We start from the raw sequence: 20,589 nt of genomic DNA on the forward strand, positions 1-20,589 counted from the left end.
AAGTGCTAAGTGTTGTAACTTTCGAGTGTCATAAATAAATGATATTTATCACATGTTAGAACAGAACGTAAAACAAGTCTGAATTCGTGCCCAACATCATCGGCGTGTCTCACACAAAAATATCCTCAGGAGTGGTATAGGGGTCTTTGATCGTAACAGGGTGAATTGTTTCATAGGGAGTAGGACTCTTAAGAATTATTCGTATATGCCTCGACATGGGGTCGACGAGCTCACGAAAAACAGATTTCTATGTTATCTCCACGCACCGAATTATTTTTATGTCGCCACGTAATAAAAATTCGATGAATTAAAATTATGTCTGGGTATAAAAAGTTCTACGCAGACAGCCTGCCAAATCTATTGTTGCAATAATTTTATAACAAAAATTTAGAAATATGATTTTTATAGTTTGTGATGGAGGAGCACACCTTTTAATACGATTTTTAGTCAGGCGAGTTTCGGCGACGCAGCGTGCAGGGCCACACTTGTACATACATACTGTATACAAATAAATATTACCTGTTTCAAGTATTTCATAAGTTTATATATATCCGCAAATATATAATAAATTCATCATAAGCATCAAATTGATTCAAAATGTGTTCTTAATGTTAATAAGTTTAATACTTCAATAAAAAATATTAAATTAAAACAAATATTCTATTTGTTTTTTTATCTGATGTCTTTTTTGATAAAAGTTTATAATATACTTGAAAAAAAATAATTTCTTTTTTTGAATATATTATATGATAATGAGTATTTCTAATATTTGTAATGAGTTTATTTTAAGTCTATTAGGAAGAAAATATTTTACTTAAAAGTTATTATTGAACATATTAATATATTTATATGAACAACTGAAGAATAGACAACTAATCTTTTTATATCAATTTGAACTAAACGAACCAAGGAAATAATAATTGTACGTGCCTAGAACGGTACGATAATTATTTCATAATAAATGAAATGCTCGAAATATGGCCAGCTTATCATATATTCGATAATTCGAGTTTATTGGGTTAAATATGTATTTAGTGGAAGCCTACAGTCGGAATTATGCAACAGAACTATAGAACTTGTCTAAAGTTGCGTTCCAAAACGTTCTCTGCGAGGAAAATTTTACTGAAAAAGCTATAGTGTACGTTTTGTGCATTATAGATTTTGAGTAAAAGTTTCCTCGAAGAGGGACGTTTTAGAACGCAACCCCCAAACTATGAAATTTCATGATCCAAATTTGGAAAAATGTGAAATAATCTGCTAACTTTCAATCCAAGATTTTTCATTTATCTCTGTCTGTTGTGTTCTATATCCTTTTATATCCCACAGATAGCATGGCATGATATCACATGTCATGAAATTAATATTTCTTTAGTAGAAATAGACTGAAGGAGAATATATTATAGTTTGTAAAAATAGTTGTAATCCCGAAATCAGAGCGTAAAATATTTATCAGTCTCATGCATTGTTACGATATTGACTGTATAATGAAAGTTGTATCAGCTGTATTGTGCGGTAAATTTTTATGTTCTTACCTTAGATGTACTTTGCCACGTTTTACGCTTGCTGTGGAAACTGCGCGAGGCTCCCACGGGATCTCTTTAACTTTCGCCTCCGTACATGGGGTTTTACGCTAGAAAAACTGACAATCCGCCCGTTTTCGTGTTTCAATGCAAACCCGCAGGCGGCGTTTATAGCAATCATAAAAACTTACGTGTATACGACGCGATAGAAGCGGCGTCGCTCTAAATCTATTTCATTGTCTTACAGTCTTTTTTCAGTCGCGGTTTTCACCAAGAGGCGTTAAATTGAATGAGTTTGAACACTCGGCTGTCAATTTAATTTACTATATGCTTCGAATCGATTTAACAAACTAAAGATAGCGCGACGATCATTTTTTTCGAGACGCACAATGTATTGTCAATCGACCTGGAAAAACGAGGAAGGAACTTTTATTTCATCAAGCGTCATGTTTAATCTTCTTACAGACGAGAAACGTGAAAGGATTACCTCATCGAAAGATAGAGTTATCATGGAGATGTTTCTCACGTATTTATGTGGTTTAGGTAAACGAGTATTCACGTCAGATATAAGAGGATGAAGAATAGAATACATACAAGTATTAGGAACCATTCGATTAAGTTTACGAAGGTTCCATCGGTTATGATTAAGTTAAACAAAAAAATTCTCGATTAGTTTCAGGATAAATTCAAATTCACATTCGCAGAAAATTAATAATTTTATTTTTCACTTCTTTTTAAGTTTAACTCTTCACGCAAAATAATGAGTCTTACATAGAAACTATAACAATCTTCCGACAAAGGGAAAAAATAAATATAAGTGGTGAAACATTAATATTTCATAAAAATATCCACTTTATTTTTTTAACTTTTCGTGTCCCGTTCGATATATACGACACAGTTAGTAGTAGTAACAGGTGTAACTAGGACCATATTTACCATATGTTACTCCTTTTCACAATAGAGACAATATTTTTTGTCCCTTTTAGCTGTAAGTAAGTATGGCCCTAGATGTAACGACAGCGAAACGACAACGCTTGTATAATAGTAAGTACCAAATAATAATCAGTTGCAGATCTACATATATTTTCAACAACCTAAGAAATCTCTTTTTTAAAGAAAAGATTTTATAAACACAAACAAAATTATATATTAACAAATTATATATTAACGTAAATCATATCTTGAAGAAAAGGAATTGAAATCGTAATTTAATAAGTGATATATACCAGTATGTATCTGTACGCCGAAAATTGTTTGATGAATTAAAACTTAATTCATCGATAGATCCGCCGCTGAGAATAATAATGGCACCGTATAACTCTAGTATAGTAATATCGCATGTAATATATCGCGAGAGGACACTTATTGTTAGATAAGTTTATTGCACCGTTTAGTTCGGTCCTTGTCTAAATGTATTGTAAGATTTACGAAGTACGATACAAAAGTACCCGCGCCATCGGCAAAATGAGATTCACATGCCGAGGTAATCAAGCGTGCGTTATGGGAAAGAAAAGAATGGAAATGTTTCTCTAAATGCCTACGGAAAACTGACTACAAGAGACGCGTCGAAAAAAAAGCGCGTATACTTGTCGTCTATCCTCGCACTTTCACGTTCTCGGAGCCGACATAATATTGTAACATGAAACATTAAATATAATTAAAATGAACAGTTACCTATCAAGTTATCTAACTCATTAAAGTATCTATCTCACTAAGATAAAGAAATTTAAGAGAAATGAAAAAATTAAAGGAAGAAGTGTGTCTCACTAAGTGTCGGATTGAATGATAGACTACGAAAGCGGGAGAGGGTCGAGAAATCGGCGATCAACTTGAAATTATAGCGAACACATCAAACATCTCGATCGCAAATATATGATACATGTATGTAAATCTATAGTTTATCTAGCCGATTAGTATTTTTTTCTCTCTTTTTTAGGAGAAATATAAAACACGTTTGAGGATAGGAAACTTGCTGAATTTGAGCCACGCATCCTCTTTCATTGTGATTTCTCTTTTCATCACCCTGTCATCGCGCTTTTATTATATATATATATATATATATATATATATATATATGTATAATCGCTACTTCAATCCGTATAATATTATATAGCCTCGAAAATTCGCAGGCGCGTTGGTCATGTGACGCAATCTATCACAATTTATTTCCATTATTTTCAGTCGTACTCGCAAGATTCTGTGTTGTGGAAGAGATTATGCCGCTCTTCCTCGGTAGACGGAACTTTCGAAGTTCTCACTGCCCTTGGCACCTTGCTCACTTTACTGAAGTCCCTGCTAATTCCATTACCACCGGAAATACTGAAAAATATTGACATGTTATTTTATAGTAAAGAAGAAACGAACAAAACGAAGCTTTGTCTATTTTTCAAATACACAAGTATACATTATTTTTATTTTTACCTATTTATTTATTTATTTGACTTTGTTATGAGGTTTTAGATTGCGAAAGACACATTAGTTTTGTCTCGATTTTTTAACGCGTAGTGACTAAGATTCTTGCTAACTGTTAACATCTTTTTATTTCTTGCTTACTTCTGTCAATTTTACATTGTTCATTAAAACAATGGTGAATGTTGTCAGAGGTATGCAGTGAATTTGATTTACTGTATTAATTTATTTTGCATTTACTTTTGGTACGTAACATTTTTTTGTTTATGAATTTATAATTAATTGTTGCGATAAATGTATTAAAATTATAATTATGTTTATGTAACTTTTTATAGATTTACTTGATAAGGGCTGCAATGGCAGCCAAAACGTTGTATTTTAACTAATTATCTACAATAAATGATTACCAGTTTAGTTGACTTTTACCATTGAGGAAAAATTTTTATACATTATTTTGTTACATTCGATGGATTACGTTGAGTTTGTCATGTTTCTTATTGTTAGTCACGGTATAAAAATATGTATTAAGTTGCTATATATTTTCTTCAAAAATAAAGGAGAATTAAGTTAAAACAATTTATAAACAAGAAAAATTTAAAATTATGACAAATTAATTTGTTAAAATAATTTATAAACAAGAAAATTTTAAAATTATGAGGAATTAATTTGATGTACATACACGACGTCGACTTTGTCGTCCTCGTCCGGCTCCACTTCGTCGCTCGGCACCGTGAAGTACGGATTCGCGGATGCTGGTCGAAATTTGTAACCTGTCAAGACGAAGAATGCGTAGGTCGCCATTTCTCGGAAAGTTTCATCCAGCCATTGGTAATCAAAGCGCACGGTGATCTATAAACGTAAGAGAAATTTGCATCAAAATATTATTCGTGCAATTCATGAAAATCGAAATAAATCAAGGCACAAAACTCAGCACATACCTTGAGTATGTACATTATAATTCGGGTGAAGTATATATAGAAAACTATCATAATGTAGAAATGCTTGAACAACATGAGTTTGCGCAAGTTCATAGCCGCTTTATCACTCGTGCGGGCGGCCTCTTCTAAATGCCTGATGCTCCACACAACCGGAAATAGAATTGCACCGCAACAGACCAAATCAATGAGGATAAACATGTCCCGCGATGTCTGGCGTCGTAAATTACCTACGTCGCTTTCTTCGATTATTATTTCCGCCACATTTGCCAATACCTATGAAAGAATGCACTTCTATTACAATATTACTTTAAAGCCACTATGTATCATGTCACGAATATCTCCATTGCAAAATATATTCTTTAATTTTTTCATACTTTTAATTTAAAAGAATGGTTTGAGAGAAAACAGAGCCAAATTATATTAATAAAAAAATATTAATGTTTTTACCTGTAACGGTATGACCAGCATAAAGAGTTTCTTTTCCTTATCTGTGAGAATGTGCTTTATAAAGTTCCATCCCGTGCCAATAAGTACGATAGTAATAAAGAGAACGGCGCCTTTTAGGAGATGAGTAATGTAATACAAAATTGCCCACGCCTCTACGTGTTCACCCTTGGTCTGGATAAAGTGGTAATTTATACCGTGGAATAACAGTGAGAAAGACTTCAGGTACACCAGGACCGCCATTAAGTAGTGGATTTTGAATACGGTATGCCTGTATCGCAAAAATTAATATTACGTAAGTTTATGTTCTGCGTTCCGTGCTAATGTTTTATCATTATATCGCATAATGCTGTTTCCCTTACTTGCTTTTGTTAAGAATAAACACCCAAAGGCAGCCGGACAAGAAGAAGAGCAGCGCCATCGTGAAGTACAAAGCTGGCAGGGGCATCTCGCCGGCGCTGAGGAAGTTGTCGTTATTCATCTCCGCTATTTCCATCTACGAGAAGAATATATCTCTTCAGCACTGAACGCACATATAATAATGTGTTTCATTTGCCAATTCATTTCCGGATAATCTTACCGTGAAATCCACCAGCAGCGGTTCCATATAATTGTCATAATTCTGACAATTATGAAAATATAGATTGTACAGGCCTTCCTCTTCCTCGCTCGCCACGTACATGACGAAGCTCGTGTTGTACGATTTCTCGCCCTTTGACGTTGTCTCCATTGTCATTGGCAATCTCAGACGAGAGCACGCGTTGCTCTCCGACCCGAGTCTCGAGACATCGCCGAGCGCAACGAGCTTCTCGACTGCGCAAACCGATTTTTTACATCAATTTAATTGAGTGAAAAGATAAGCGGGAGATTTCGATTTCTTGTACAATCTTATTTTATTGTCGGATGTAAGTTCATCGTTTCAACGACGTCGCTCAATGACGCAATGCTCGTTTAGAACGAACGGCAATTGAGATGAGATATATGGTAACCGACGATATAGGCGTATACACTCAGTGTAAAAGATAGTTATCTAACCGAACCTTCACAAAAATATCTGAGTTTCGCGTTATTTATAAGATCGGGGACAAGCCGCGTTAATTATAGCGTCTCTCATCTGCGATGTTCGATCAGCAATGTCACTTCGAGACCGTCGTCGCTCATCGATCATCGTTAAAACTGTCTGTTCGAATCATGTGCTGAATATGCTTCTTGATTGCGATCATTTTGTTTATTGCACAAATTCTCCGAATTGTATTTATAGTTTAGAGTTTTATTGATTTATGACGATCCGTCTTCAAATATTTTAAATTAAATGTCTAATAGATATAAGATCATTTAAGATAAATATGTAATTACATCGAATATGGAAATCTAGCTTCAACAAAGCTTTTTCTCTTTATCATCGCCATCACATTTGTTAATATTGTCAATATGTGTCATTTCTATATCGCGTTGAGATATATCTGTTTTATTGTTAATTTAAAATAAGTAATAATAATGAAAGAAATAAAAATGATTCATTACAATAACATTTGTCAGGACAATAATAATTCCTTGTGACACACGGTATGTTTGCATCGCGAAGGATCATCAGCCAAGTCTCCAGTTTACACCTGTTCTAACCGTTGCAGTCGAATTACATCTCTAATATTAGGCCGTGAGGAAATGTGAAAAATATCTGGCAAATGCTATGATGGTTTATTTTCGATATATCAAATGTATCGCTAGTAACATTTACCAGATGTCGTTTCCGCGGCTCTTGTCCTAGGCGAAATTTCATTACTCTATTCATAGCAAACAGCGATAGCATTTAGATCGGAAATTTTCAAAGACAAATCACGTCTGAAGCAAAACTCTTCGAATTGCGCAACACGCGGAGACTAAATGAGGTATCTTTCGCTCTATCGCAGCGTGTCCTCCTCGTATAATTACCATGTCTTTAAGCATATGCCAAATGTCGCAACTGTCGCACGCGATTTATTTACATTGGGCAATGTTATGAAGTTAAGTATAAACGCTGGTCGCATTACATGCGAGAGGAAGACACATCGCCGACAGATCGTCGCAAAAATCGATGAGGCGTTAATGAAGAAAAACGCCGCACACATCTCAATATCTACCTGCTCGCTCTTGTACTAGGCGCGTGGGACAGAAATAACTTTGACACGTGGATTTGATATGCATATGCGACAACTCACCGTGCGATGCATTTCGCTTTTTCCTGGGGAAGAGCGCGGTATCGCTGAATCTCTCCGACAGCGAGTTCCTCTTCGTTCGATACGTCAGCACTGTAGGGTCTCTATAAATGTGTGCCGCCTCTACATTGTGACTGCAGTTCACTTGCATCCTGCAATGATTTACGCGAATATTACAAATTCGATTTACTCTCGGGCGAATAAATTCTAATGGCTGACGCTTGCGTCTTACGTTAGATTCTTCAGGTCCATGGTAAAATATATAATGGAACTGTCATCCTTTTGCTCCGTCTTGAGATTCGAAATGTTTTGCAACAGGCATCCATCCAGGTGATTGTGAACGTAGGGATTGATAGCATCGATGAGCGTTCGACCCAAGCTGAAGCCAAACTGTAATTAGAATAAAAAAATTATTTTTATGATAATATAAAAGTTATTGTTTATTTGCGCAAAAATATATACATTTTTTTTGTATATACAAAATAATAGTTTAATATATTAATAAATTTTTCCTTGTCTTTTCGTGTAGAACGAATAATTAAATGTGCGTTAAATTAATATAAATGAATGCTTTCAACGTTAAGATAACGATATACATACACGAAGAAATGAAAAAGTTTTACGTGCCAGTTTGTATCCTATATCAAATGTGTGTAGTGTGTGTATGTGTGAACAAGTCATTCAGGAGTCTAACAAGTCGATGATATATATACTAAACATTCTAGAAGCTTATTTATAAACGCGGGTGACTGTCGACGAGACTATCAAAGTACGGAAGACAAAAACAGGTGTCTGTCGACAGTACGACATGTATGCGTCGTTTTGAAATCAAATCTTAATTCGTAATTTAATAGAAAGAGTTTTATAATATTAAAATGTTTATCAAATCCTAATTTGTAATTTAATAGAAAGAGTTTTATAAGATTAAAATGTTTATCTTGTTACGTTGTAGTTAGATTGACAGTATAATAAGAGTATGTATAAATTCTAGAAATTATAGAGAATTATAAATTATATTATAATGAAAAATTTAAATATAGAAAAATTGTGAAAAATTATTGTATAATTTTGGCACAGTATAATACTGCAATATTTCACTTTAAAAATTCTAAAAAAAAGAACTTGACATCAAGATTAATTTTACCTTTTCCTCCATAATTGCGTTACTCCGAAATTTTCTTAAAAATAAGATTGACTTCTTTTTTAAAAAAATTTAAGTAATTTAAAAATGCATATTATTATTTATTATTGTAACTTACTACTGCCTTGTTTGCACTTTCCGGTGTCAGTTTTTTGTCTGCGTCCGCTGGCTCAAACTTGAAATTCGTGAGATTCACGGTTAAAATGCCACCCTTGTAGAAACCAAATGTGCTCAAGGTAATGTAATGTCTTCTGTCTTTCTGAAATGCAAACGACACTTTGAACGAAATGGAATGCATTGGACAAAAAGCAGGAAAAGGAACAAAACGCAGCAGGATAAAAGTGCCATTGCTCCGAAAAGAATAGACATATAGACTTATATATAGCTTCTGCATTTTTTTGCAATTTCCGCAAAAGAAAAATTTCTGGAAAATTATTGTCTAACGTACTTATTTTTCCGCACAAAAGTTGCACAAAAATGAACATAATTCATAATGCAGCCCGGCGTGATTAGATAGCAAATGTCACAACAATAATTAAATACTTTATAACTTTGCAGTAATTTTCATAAAACTCATCACAAAAAATATTCAACTTTATTATTCAGATATATCTATCAATTGTGGCTAATTATAAAAATAAGGAATCGATAAAATCAATAAATTTTTTCTTCTTAGATGACGTAAAATAGCATGACATATGATGTGCTCCGAAATTATCGCGCATGACATTCAATGACATTGTCATGGGCAATTCCGGTGTGATATGATTTTTTTTCATAATCTTACGTATTTGATTATTAATGTACCGTACGCACTAAGCACACAATAACGTAGAGGCGTCTTTATTCACTTTTCCCACAGAATTATACCGCTATACGACACAACATTGCCGATCCGTTGAAACGATTCGACGAATGCGCCTCGAGGCTCTTTTTCTCGCGAATCGCAATTAGACGTGCGACGATAATAATAATGATGAATATGTGTCGTCTGGAAAAATGCAACGTTTTCAGCGCAACTCAATCAACTAACCCGTATATCCAGCTTGTGAATCCTCGCACTAGCCACGGTCACCATCAGCAGAAGCGACAGGCAAACGCGCACCAGCCTAACAGCGTTCGACCTCATCTCTTTGGCTTTTCTTGCACTCCCGCTGATTGTCTCCCGCTGTGTCACCGCTCGTGTCACATCACAAGGAATCGGCGCGCGCCGCGTCGAGAACGCTTCGCCCTCGCTCGTCGATAACCGAGCAGGAACTGAGACCGTCCCGGAATGTTAAAAATATGGAATTGAACCGGATAAGCATATAGCGCTGTGAGAAAGAAGGAACGAGTAAATTGGACCATTGAACTCGACCGTGGATTAACTGTGTTGTCAAGTATGCGTTGTCAGCGCGCTAGAATCGCTCTCAAAAAAAAGAAGAAAAAGCAGCAAACATCGCGGGGAATTTCGCTGGTTTAGTTCCCATCCAGGATCGACCAAATTCGACGTACTTTTCGATTAATATGATCCTCGACAGTTACAATTCGTACAGTTTCCGTTGTGTGCTGGTAAGAACCGGATTCATGTGGCATCTGCAGGGCCGAATTACGATTTTTAACGGCCCGTAGCTTCGCACGTATTTGTATCTTTTGTAATCGGAGCAAGACAAGAGTATACAGTTGTGCTTTCGAAAGAAAAGGGAAAACGATAAAGTGTAAGATGGACAACAGATTTTTTAACGCTCTTGAATTAGATTTTTTACGGAAATATATTTAAAAATTTAAAGATAAGTAAAACTTGATGATTAGCAAAATATTCAAAATTTGATTTTTTTGTTAATAATAATTTTGAAATGTAAAATGCAATTTCAAACATTATCACACAAAAATCTAAGGAATCTAGAAAATAATGTTAATATTAAAATAATTAGAAAATTTGTGTTTTAGTTTTTATATAGCTCAGCTGAGAAACGTTTATTATTACTTCTGTTTTTAACACGATTATATATTTATTTCTTTTACTATAATATTTTAATTTGCAAGCTTTTTCGCTAAGGTATACATTAATCTAATCTGCAAGCCTTTTCGCTAAGATATACGCATTAATCTAATCTGCAATAAAAGTAAATATAGATATCAAATAAATTCTTTGATTAAAAATTTCTCGAATGCTCCGATTTGCAGAACAGAGACGAACGAAGTAAATACGTGTATGTCATTTTGTAACTTAAGGGTTATGTTATTAATAGATTAGTTTCTTTTGTGCAGAAGGTCCGATATTATGGAAAAGCAGCTCGAGGCATTGAATATCGATGATACCTTCGAGTCGGATCAGAAGCCATCGCATAATAAAATAATCAGGACGTTCAGTTTTCCGTCCAGCAATAAACCTTTTTTTAAGGCTTTGGAAGAATCATCCAAGTTTGACAGGCATTACAGCGAACAAATATTATATCCCAACATTTGCACCAGGTATTATATCCTTTTATTAAAATTATAAGCTTATAAATATATCACATAATACGCAAAAATTTGATATCTTCATTAATCAAATTTTATTTGCTTTTCTTTATATCTTTTAATAATTTGTATAAATAATTCGAAATTACTCATCTGTATTCGCATATCTGGTATATCATATTCAAGTAAAATTCAAAATTATAATTTTCAAGCAAATATCTTTGCAATTTTCACACAGAGCACAATTGATTAAGCTAGAAATGTAAAACGGAAAATATGTTAATAAGAATATTTTAATAACTATTTACATTTATTATTAGTTTCGATAATAAAATTTAAAAATATTTTTAAGACATTAAACTATTTGAATATATTGTTTTCGCGTTTAATATACGAGACGATATATTTTTCAAAAACATTCAATTATCACAAAATGATATTAAAAGGCATGAACTAAGTATTTTTTATTTTTAAAACCAGGAAACCGGAAATATTATCGGAGATGCAGGCACGCACAAAAAACACAAAATATAGTTTTAATGACAAGAGCAAGTTCCCGGAGCATTTCTGGCGTACGAAGATCGATAATGCATCATCACTTATGCCTGCAAACGATCAAGTGGAATATATGGAAGTAGAAAAGTATCCAGATTTAACAAATAATATCCATGATGCTGTATCGTTCGCACCTATACTAACAAACAATCAAGAAGTTATGGAAGTAGAAAAATTTATAGATCCTTCAGAATGTGTAGGCTTATCAAAATCGTTTTCTACAATCTCTACAATGGAATCATTATCCCGTAATGCAATTGCACAACCAAATATGTTAAGGTCTGTCCTTAATTCAAAATCTCGGCCTTCGAAATCAAACGAGGATATTGCAAAATTAATTCCTACGAGACGAAAACTCAAGATTTGTAAGATTCAAAAAGACAATTCAGACTGTACGAACGAAGACGATAAAAATTATAAGAAACCGAAAAAAAAACCTTCGAAAAAAACTTCTAAATGTTCGAAAGTCAAACGAGCTCTTTGTATATGTTTTGTAACAATTTTGTTAATATTATCTTCGATATGCGTATTTCTGTTTTCGGTACCTTTACATGAAGATCAGAATAATAAGCATAGTTATACTTTTACGACTGCCGTTGTTGAATTGGAAAAACACATTTTCGGCCAGGATCGAGCTATACAAGTCTTGAGCAACTATCTTCAGCAAAATTCACCTCTCTTCAAAATAATAGCTCTCGTCGGTGGTACAGGTGTCGGTAAAACATACACGGCAGAAATTATAAGAAAGAAGTTTCGTGAAAAAACTAGTGATCAGTGTCTTCTTTCCTTCGCGCGCGGATTTGTTCATCTTGGACAATTTGAAGGAAGAACATTCGTCGGACGTTATAAGCTTTGTAAAAGAGCATCGAAAGAAATATGGCGATCGATACGACACTGTATTAGCTATTTTTAATGTCGAGCAGATGAATGACGATTTGACGCGTAGTATAGATTTGAATAAAAGTATAAATACAATAAGAAATACTTTCGCAGACGCAAATCTCAACGTCAAAATTATTCCTTACGAACCCTTGAGCGAGGATGTTTTAGAAAAATGCATTATAAACACGGCGAAAAATGTCAAACTATTACTCTCTCAAGATCAGATCGCTCTTATTAAACGACAGTTGATAGAAAATAATGTCGGTTGCAAGGGAGCGTATGGTAAAATTCAAGTAATTGGTAGACAATAAAAAATGGTATATTATATTATTTCTAAGATGACAAGGCTCATACAACAATTCTTTTGTGACTGATATAATAATATTCGATTAAATAATGTATATATAGTTTTTTTTCAAATATAATTGCAAAGAACTGAGCAAAGTCTGAGATGTTACTTACGTAATTAAAAATGCTATTTGATATTTATGAAGCTTATAAATGTATACATATTCTTGTAATTAAATAATATTAAGGAGTACTTCTTATAGCCATTATTGTTTTTTAAGTTTTATAAATATCAAATCGCAATTTTGCATTATTAGATTGTCAGTTGATTATCCTTTCAGTTTTCGATGCAAAAGATAATTTTAATATTTATAATAACAATAGCAACGCTTTTAATTTCGCAATAAAAGCCAACTTGTACGTAATTTATAGTCATAGTCCGTTGATTTGAATACATAATGCAATTTTATATGCATAGCTTTCGAATTATATTAAAAACGATGATGAACGATGATTTTTGCAGGACATGATGTATGATGTGTTATTTAGCGTCTTGCGAAATGTGTAATTAATGTGTTATTACGCACAATTAAAGAAACTTATATTAGTTACGATTCCCACCATATGTAATATCTCGGATTTTGCTAAGTTTATTTTGTAATCACATTTAGATTTATGACAATTTATAAGCAAAGTTATTGCGGATGTATAAATCTATATAATGACATGTAATGCTCAATAATTATCGATCATTTTTATACAATTAAGAATAAGTACTTGTACTTTTTATATATTTACAAATAAATGATTGAAATGAAACGTTAACCCTACAGTAATAAGAGAATTACATTTGATACTTTAGATTTCCTTTTTTCTACGGCTCTGGCCATTTCGATAAGAAAAAAATAAGAAATATTTTAAAGCTGCCAGATATTGATTTATTTTGAGATATGGAGGATAAATATAGAAATATATCTATAACGCCTGTGAACTTCTCATTATATTATATGTATATATGCAATAGAAGAAAAAAATTTAGTCTAATATTTTAAATGAATACAATATTTTCGATATAATTTAAATCTTATTTTAATATTATTTTTTAAATGTTCTTTGTAATAAATGCGCGTGTGTTACCCTTTATCGACCAAGTACTTGGCGATTATTATCGCTGTCAATAGATACTTTTCAATCGATCGATCAGAGGCGCTACAGATGTACTTATATATATTCATCCCTCACATTCCGAAACGAGTCAAAGTTCGTCAAGTTTTGACAGTGTTATAAGTTGATAGAAGCATTTTAGCTGAAAAAAAGTAAAATTTTTATCCGGTCATCCAGTTTCCAGATAATCTACTGTGAATTACGAGCAGAGGTAATTATTCTAATTTTTTATTATTGTGAAAATGTAAATATTGTGGAAAGTGTAAATTTTGTGGAAACAATTGAAAGATAATGTTTCTAAAAAATGTATAAATGTTTTCTTTTGCCGCGTAATTACGTGCAAATTCACATAATTCGTGATGCACAGCTACCATAAATAATATGTGTCATGACTTTCACAATGCATATTACAAAAAATATTTCGCGTATTTATATTAAGATAAGTTAATTATAAATTTAAAGAATTGATAATTTTCTTTATTGTGCAAGTGATATAAAGTAAGGTGACATAATATATATTCCGACATCATCACATACATTCTATCACATTTATTATTATCAATATTACATTGCCACGAGGCCGATGTATTAAAAGCTTCTGAAATCTTGCCATAATCATTATGTGAACAGAAGCGTTCGAGTTTTTTGAACTTTCGCTCCTTATCCTCCTGTATTATTGTTTGTGTCACATCATAAGAAATCAGCGTACATCAAAATAAGTGCTTTGCCCTTCGCTGGTCGATACTAAAGCAAAAACTATGCTCGTTCCGTGAAATATTGGAAACATCGAAACTAATATGATAAATGATAATGCTAATGAAAAGAAAGGTCAAATTAATTCGAATAATGTTAGCAAAATTTAATCGAGCATATTATCCTTTTCACTTTTCATATATTTTATCAATATTATTTTGCTACGAGTCACAATCATCGATTCGTTGAAATTATTCACCGAACGCAGATGTTTTGAGACGTCTTTCTTTCCTCAAATTATAATTAAATAATAATGATAATAATATTAATAATAATAATAAATGTGATATAATATCAAATAAAATTAACCAATTGCTTTTTTTAATCCGTTTTTTGATACAAAGAACAAATATGAACAAAGTAAAATATAAAAATATGTGTCAATGAAATATTTTATTATTATGTGTATATGTTTATATATATATATATGTTTTATTATTATTGGCTGTCTGCGTAGAACGTCTTTCTGTCAAATCTATTGTTGTAATAATTTTATAACAAAAATGTTTGATTAAAAAAGAAAGATGAGAGATAAAATTAAATTTATTATCTTTTTTTGAAAATGTGTTCAGATTTGTAGAACAAATATGGATAAATTAAGACATATATATATATATATATATATATATATATATATGTCAAGGCAATATGTTATATTAACAAATCTTGGTATTCTTTTGCAGATAAAATTCCGAATCCAATATAATGGAAGAATCACCTGAGTCTTGTGGAATTGATGATTCCTCTGATGAAAAATCATCGCCTCGACACTCAAGAGAACCGCTTACTTCTTTAGAGCCACCACCAGATTTTACTACAGATTTGGATTCTTTGCAGCAAACACAAGATGTCGAGGAAAATCAAGAGAAGTATTATATAATCTTTGATTTATAAATGCTAAAATTTAATATCTTATTGTAACGCGAAATTTCAATATCTATATTATAAAAAATTTTATTTGTTTATCTTTATATTTTTAATGATTTGTGATGAGGCACTATCCAGAATTATTTAGAATAATACTATATTTTTATATTAATTAAAATTATAAATTTTTGGTAAAAATATTTATGCAATTACAATTTTTATACGACAAATTAACTTTATCCCTGCGAGGGTACATAATTTTAATTTGCTGAATTTCAATTATGCACAACTTTTAATTCTCGAATTTCTATTATATACATTTCAATCATATACAATTCATCGACTTAAAATTTTGTACATACATAATAGAAATTTAGGAATTCAAATTATGTACATACGTAATAGAAATTTGGGAATTCAAATTATGTACATACATCAAAGAACACATTGGTTTTACATTACGAAACGCTCGAACGCTACGCGCCTACTCTAACCACGAATATATCGCAACGCGTCAGCATCCAATCAGCATCGCAGAAAAAAAAGCTTCAATATATTCGAGTAATCGACTTAACATACACTTTTTAAGGAAAGGAATGACGTAATAATTTTTTATGAATATAAAGTTTGATTAACTAATAAAAGTAATACATCAAATAAATTTAAACAAGTATCTTTTTATGCATACGTATTTTGATTCGCATAACAGATATGAATAAAGTAAAATATAAATGCTGACTGACAAAGTATATTTTATTATATTTAATATATTTTATTGAGAAATTTTGATGTTTTCTACGTAGGCATCTTCCTGAATCTGTCAATGTTACAATAACTAATATCGAATCGCGTAAGCTCATGAAAACCGATAATTCTTCCGAGTCAGATGAAAAATCACCAACTCGACACTCAAGAGAAATGCTTATTTCTTTAGAGACACAGCAAGCTCTTACTGCAAATCTTGAAGATATTTTGGATATCATGCAGAAACAAAATATGGGGACAAAGCAAGAGAAGTATTATATATTTTATTATATATATATATATATATGCGCTTACTAAATATTGAATTATACGCGAAAATTGAATATTTTTATTAATAAAATAAATTTTGTTTCTCTCTTATAGCTAATTTATTTTTAAATACAAATTTTATTTGTTTGTCTTTATATTTTTAACGTTTTTGCGTTACTAAATATTGAATTATACGCGAAAATTGAATATTTTTATTAATAAAACAAATTTTGTTTCTCTCTTATAGCCAATTTATTTTTAAATACAAATTTTATTTGTTTGTCTTTATATTTTTAAACTTTTTGCGTTGATTAAAGAAATTATTTAGAATAACAATAATGATATATTATTTTAATATATCTTTTAAAATTATAATTTTAGTAAATATATTTATGCAATTGAAGCAATTATTATACAATATTAAATTACATGAAATCAGGACATAATATACGTAATTGATTTAATATAAAAAAGATTATTCTTAATAATTGTTAATTATAACAATATAAGTAAAATATTTATATTTTCATGACTAAAACGCGATTAGCTAAGAAAAAATCAATCAATTCCTTTTTATCTTTATTTCAAAATTTCAACTGGCAATTGGATCACATTTTTGATAAATATTTTAAATTTAATATAGTATAGTATGAGAAAATTTAATATTTAAATTTAAATAATTTTATTTAATTGTGTTCATATTTTCACGAAAACATGTTTCGATTCATCGAATATATATAAATGCAAAAAAAAGTAAACGTTTAAAAAAACAACATGTAATATTAATAATCTGTATTCTTTTTTTAGGCAACCTTCCAAATACATATCAATGTATGATATATCAATACGATATTAATAAAATAAAAGATAAACGTATATTAAAACATTACATTAATAGATATCTGTGTTTTCTTCTCAGATTCTCCGACGATCTATCCTTTACTCCGGAAGAGTGTTCGAATGACTCTACGGACAATTCTTCGCAGTCCGATGAAGACTCACAATCTCGAATCTCGAAAAGAATGGCTACATCTTTGGAAACACCGCAAACTTCTACGTCGAATTCACAAAATTTAGATACATTGCAACAGGAACAAAAAACTAAAAAAGAGCACGAGAAGTATAACTAATATTTGCTCTCTTTGATTATAAATACTTTATATTTTAAATATAATATTATTGTATAATATATAAAAACTTAATATTTAAATTTAAATAATTTTATTTACATGTGTTCATATTTTCACGAATACATGTTTCAATTCATAGAACAAATATAAATGCAATATAAAGTAAACGTTTGATTAGGCAACATGTAATTTTAATAGATATCTGTAAACTATTTTTTAGGCAACCTTCCAAATACCTATCAATGTATGATATATTAATACGATATTAATAAAATGAAAGATAAACGTTTATTAAAACAATATTAACATATATTTGTTTTTTCTTTTCAGATTCTTCGACGATCTATCTTTTACTCCGGAGGAGTGTTCGAATGACTCTACGGACAACTCTTCGCAGTCCGATGAAGACTTACAATCTCGAATCTCGAAAAAAATGGCTATATCTTTGGAAACACCGCAAACTTCTACGTCGAATTCACAAAATTTAGCTACATTGCAACAGGAGCAAGAAACTAAAAAAGAACACGAGAAGTATAACTAATATTTGCTCTCTTTGATTATAAATACTTTATATTTTAAATATAATATTATTGTATAATATGAGAAAACTCAATATTTAAATTTAAATAATTTTATTTAATTGTGTTCATATTTTTACGAATACATGTTTCGATTTATAGAACAAATATAAATGCAATAAAAAGTAAACGTTTGTAAAGGCAACATGTAATTATAATAGATATGTATATTCTTTTTTTAGGCAACCTTCCAAATACATATCAATGTATGATATATCAATACGATATTAATAAAATAAAAGATAAACGTTTATTAAAACATCACATTAATAAATATCTGTGTTTTCTTTTCAGATTCTCCGACGATCTATCCTTTACTCCGGAAGAGTGTTCGAATGACTCTACGGACAATTCTTCGCAGTCCGATGAAGACTCACAATCTCGAATCTCGAAAAGAATGGCTACATCTTTGGAAACACCGCAAACTTCTACGTCGAATTCACAAAATTTAGCTACATTGCAACAGGAGCAAGAAACTAAAAAAGAGCACGAGAAGTATAACTAATATTTGCTCTTTTTGATTATAAATACTTTATATTTTAAATATAATATTATTGTATAATATGAGAAAACTCAATATTTAAATTTAAATAATTTTATTTAATTGTGTTCATATTTTTACGAATACATGTTTCGATTTATAGAACAAATAAAAATGCAATAAAAAGTAAACGTTTGTAAAGGCAACATGTAATTATATAAGATATATATATTCTTTTTTTAGGCAACCTTCCAAATACATATCAATGTATGATATATCAATACGATATTAATAAAATAAAAGATAAACGTTTATTAAAACATCACATTAATTAAATATCTGTGTTTTCTTTTCAGATTCTCCGACGATCTATCTTTACTCCGGAAGAGTGTTTCGGACTGACTCTACGGACAATTCTTCGCAGGTCCGATGAGGACTCACACTCTCGAATCTCGAAAAGAATGGCGTACATCTTTGAAACACCGCAAACTTCTACGTTCGAATTCACAAAAATGCTACATTGGCAACAAGCAAAACTGAAAACAAAATACACATGAAGAGCAAGAATAAAAGAAAAGATATACTAATATTTGCTCTCTTTTAATACTTATAAATATTTATATTTAAATAAATATAATATTAATTAAATAAATAATGTATATTTTAATAATTTATTTATAAAATTTAATATTAATTGTAAGGCAAGTAATTTATAGTAGTAATCTTTTTTGATTTCAATACAATATTAAATACAATAAATAAAAAAGTAAAAACCTTATAAAGGCATGTATTTTTAGATCTGAGATTATTTCTTTTTTAAGGTTCAATACCATACACAATTTCGATGTTCCATACATATTAATAAAAAAAAGATAAACTTTGAAAACGCAAACTATTAAGTCAATTCACAGATTTTCTTTCAGATCAGACCACAAAAAACCATATAATTTGTCCTGATATATTTTATTTAATATTAGATAAATCATTTCTTAAATAAATAATTTATAATCTGCAATTCTACAAAAATGTACATTCTTTGGAAAAACGAAATTCATACAGTCTTGAGGAATACAAAATTAGTATGTAATCTTTTAAAGGACTACAAACTAAAAATGAAATATCAGAGTAAAAATTTCTCTTATAATATTTATAATATATAAACTCAATTAATTAAATATTTTATTCTTTACGAACTGTTCGATTAGAACATATAATCAATAAAGAACGTTTGTAGGAATATAAGATATGTATTTTTTTGGCATTCAATATATCTGAGATATATACGAATTAAAAAAAAATTATAAAATAAATCGGTTCTTTTCATTCGCGATCTCCTTACTCCGAGTTTCGATGACTCTACGACTTCGCATCATGAACAAACTCGATCTGAAATGGCTCTTGGAACCAACTCCTCACAATTAGTACATTGAACAGACAAAACTAACATACTATTTGCTTTATATAAATTATTTAATATATTGTAATAAATCATTAATTATTTTACATGTTCGATTTATGAACAAATATAATGCAATAAAAAGTAACGTTTGTAAAGGCAACATGTAATTATAATAGATAGTATATTTCTTTTTTTAGGCAACCGCCAATACATATCAATGTATGTATATCAATCGATATTAATAAAATAAAAGATAAACGTTTATTAAAACATCACATTAATAGATATCTGTGTTTTCTTTTCAGATTCTCCGACGATCTATCCTTTACTCCGGAAGGAGTGTTCGAATGACTCTACGGACAATTCTTCGCAGTCCGATGAAGACTCAC

At 30.8% G+C, this 20,589-nt stretch overlaps 3 protein-coding genes across 6 annotated transcripts; 2 read left to right on the forward strand and 1 right to left on the reverse strand.

Annotated features, from left to right (window-relative positions):
- Positions 1-2,217: 2,217 nt before the first annotated feature.
- Positions 2,218-9,926, reverse strand: LOC114934964 (protein GPR107). Its single transcript, XM_029307697.2, has 10 exons — positions 9,681-9,926; positions 8,766-8,906; positions 7,739-7,896; positions 7,510-7,658; positions 5,892-6,124; positions 5,674-5,807; positions 5,315-5,582; positions 4,868-5,140; positions 4,609-4,778; positions 2,218-3,839 (listed from the first exon to the last, which is right to left on the reverse strand). The coding sequence occupies exons 1-10, from the start codon at positions 9,774-9,776 to the stop codon at positions 3,698-3,700; spliced, it is 1,764 nt and encodes a 587-aa protein (XP_029163530.2). The 5' UTR covers positions 9,777-9,926; the 3' UTR covers positions 2,218-3,697.
- Positions 9,927-10,897: 971 nt separating this feature from the next.
- LOC114934933 (uncharacterized) lies at positions 10,898-13,639 on the forward strand. Its single transcript, XM_085485188.1, is given in 3 exon segments — positions 10,898-11,101; positions 11,570-12,419; positions 12,421-13,639. Coding segments are annotated over 3 exon segments (1,458 nt in total). The 5' UTR covers positions 10,898-10,910; the 3' UTR covers positions 12,838-13,639.
- A 407-nt stretch (positions 13,640-14,046) lies between these two features.
- Positions 14,047-20,562, forward strand: LOC146722209 (uncharacterized). 4 transcript variants are annotated; one of them, XM_085485185.1, is made up of 8 exons: positions 14,047-14,189; positions 15,415-15,600; positions 16,402-16,614; positions 17,420-17,443; positions 17,532-17,732; positions 18,073-18,273; positions 18,615-18,815; positions 20,506-20,562. In XM_085485185.1, exons 2-8 carry the CDS (start codon positions 15,437-15,439, stop codon positions 20,549-20,551), a joined length of 1,050 nt encoding a protein of 349 aa, XP_085341311.1. In that variant the 5' UTR covers positions 14,047-14,189; positions 15,415-15,436; the 3' UTR covers positions 20,552-20,562. The 4 variants fall into 4 exon arrangements, with proteins under 4 accessions (XP_085341311.1, XP_085341310.1, XP_085341313.1 ...); XM_085485184.1 differs by lacking the exon at positions 20,506-20,562 and adding an exon at positions 19,045-19,106; XM_085485187.1 differs by lacking the exons at positions 18,073-18,273; positions 20,506-20,562 and adding an exon at positions 19,045-19,106.
- Positions 20,563-20,589: the final 27 nt, after the last annotated feature.

The sequence above is a fragment of the Nylanderia fulva genome, unplaced genomic scaffold (assembly GCF_048542155.1).
Source record: "Nylanderia fulva isolate GAGA-0341 unplaced genomic scaffold, ASM4854215v1 Scaffold35, whole genome shotgun sequence".
NCBI classification, from domain to species: domain Eukaryota; kingdom Metazoa; phylum Arthropoda; class Insecta; order Hymenoptera; family Formicidae; genus Nylanderia; species Nylanderia fulva.

Coding starts and splice junctions, on each gene's coding strand:
- LOC114934964 (XM_029307697.2), bottom strand. CDS start 9,776: ATGAGGTCGAACGCTGTTAGGCTGGTGCGCGTTTGCCTGTCGCTTCTG. Junction 6,125..7,509: donor AAAGCGAAATGCATCGCACG/GTGAGTTGTCGC, acceptor CGGTTTGCGCAG/TCGAGAAGCTCGTTGCGCTC. Junction 3,840..4,608: donor GACGACAAAGTCGACGTCGT/GTATGTACATCA, acceptor AATATTTTTCAG/TATTTCCGGTGGTAATGGAA.
- LOC146722209 (XM_085485184.1), top strand. CDS start 15,437: ATGGAAGAATCACCTGAGTCTTGTGGAATTGATGATTCCTCTGATGAA. Junction 16,615..17,419: donor ATGGGGACAAAGCAAGAGAA/GTATTATATATT, acceptor TTCTTTTTTTAG/GCAACCTTCCAAATACATAT. Junction 18,816..19,044: donor ACTAAAAAAGAGCACGAGAA/GTATAACTAATA, acceptor TTCTTTTTTTAG/GCAACCTTCCAAATACATAT.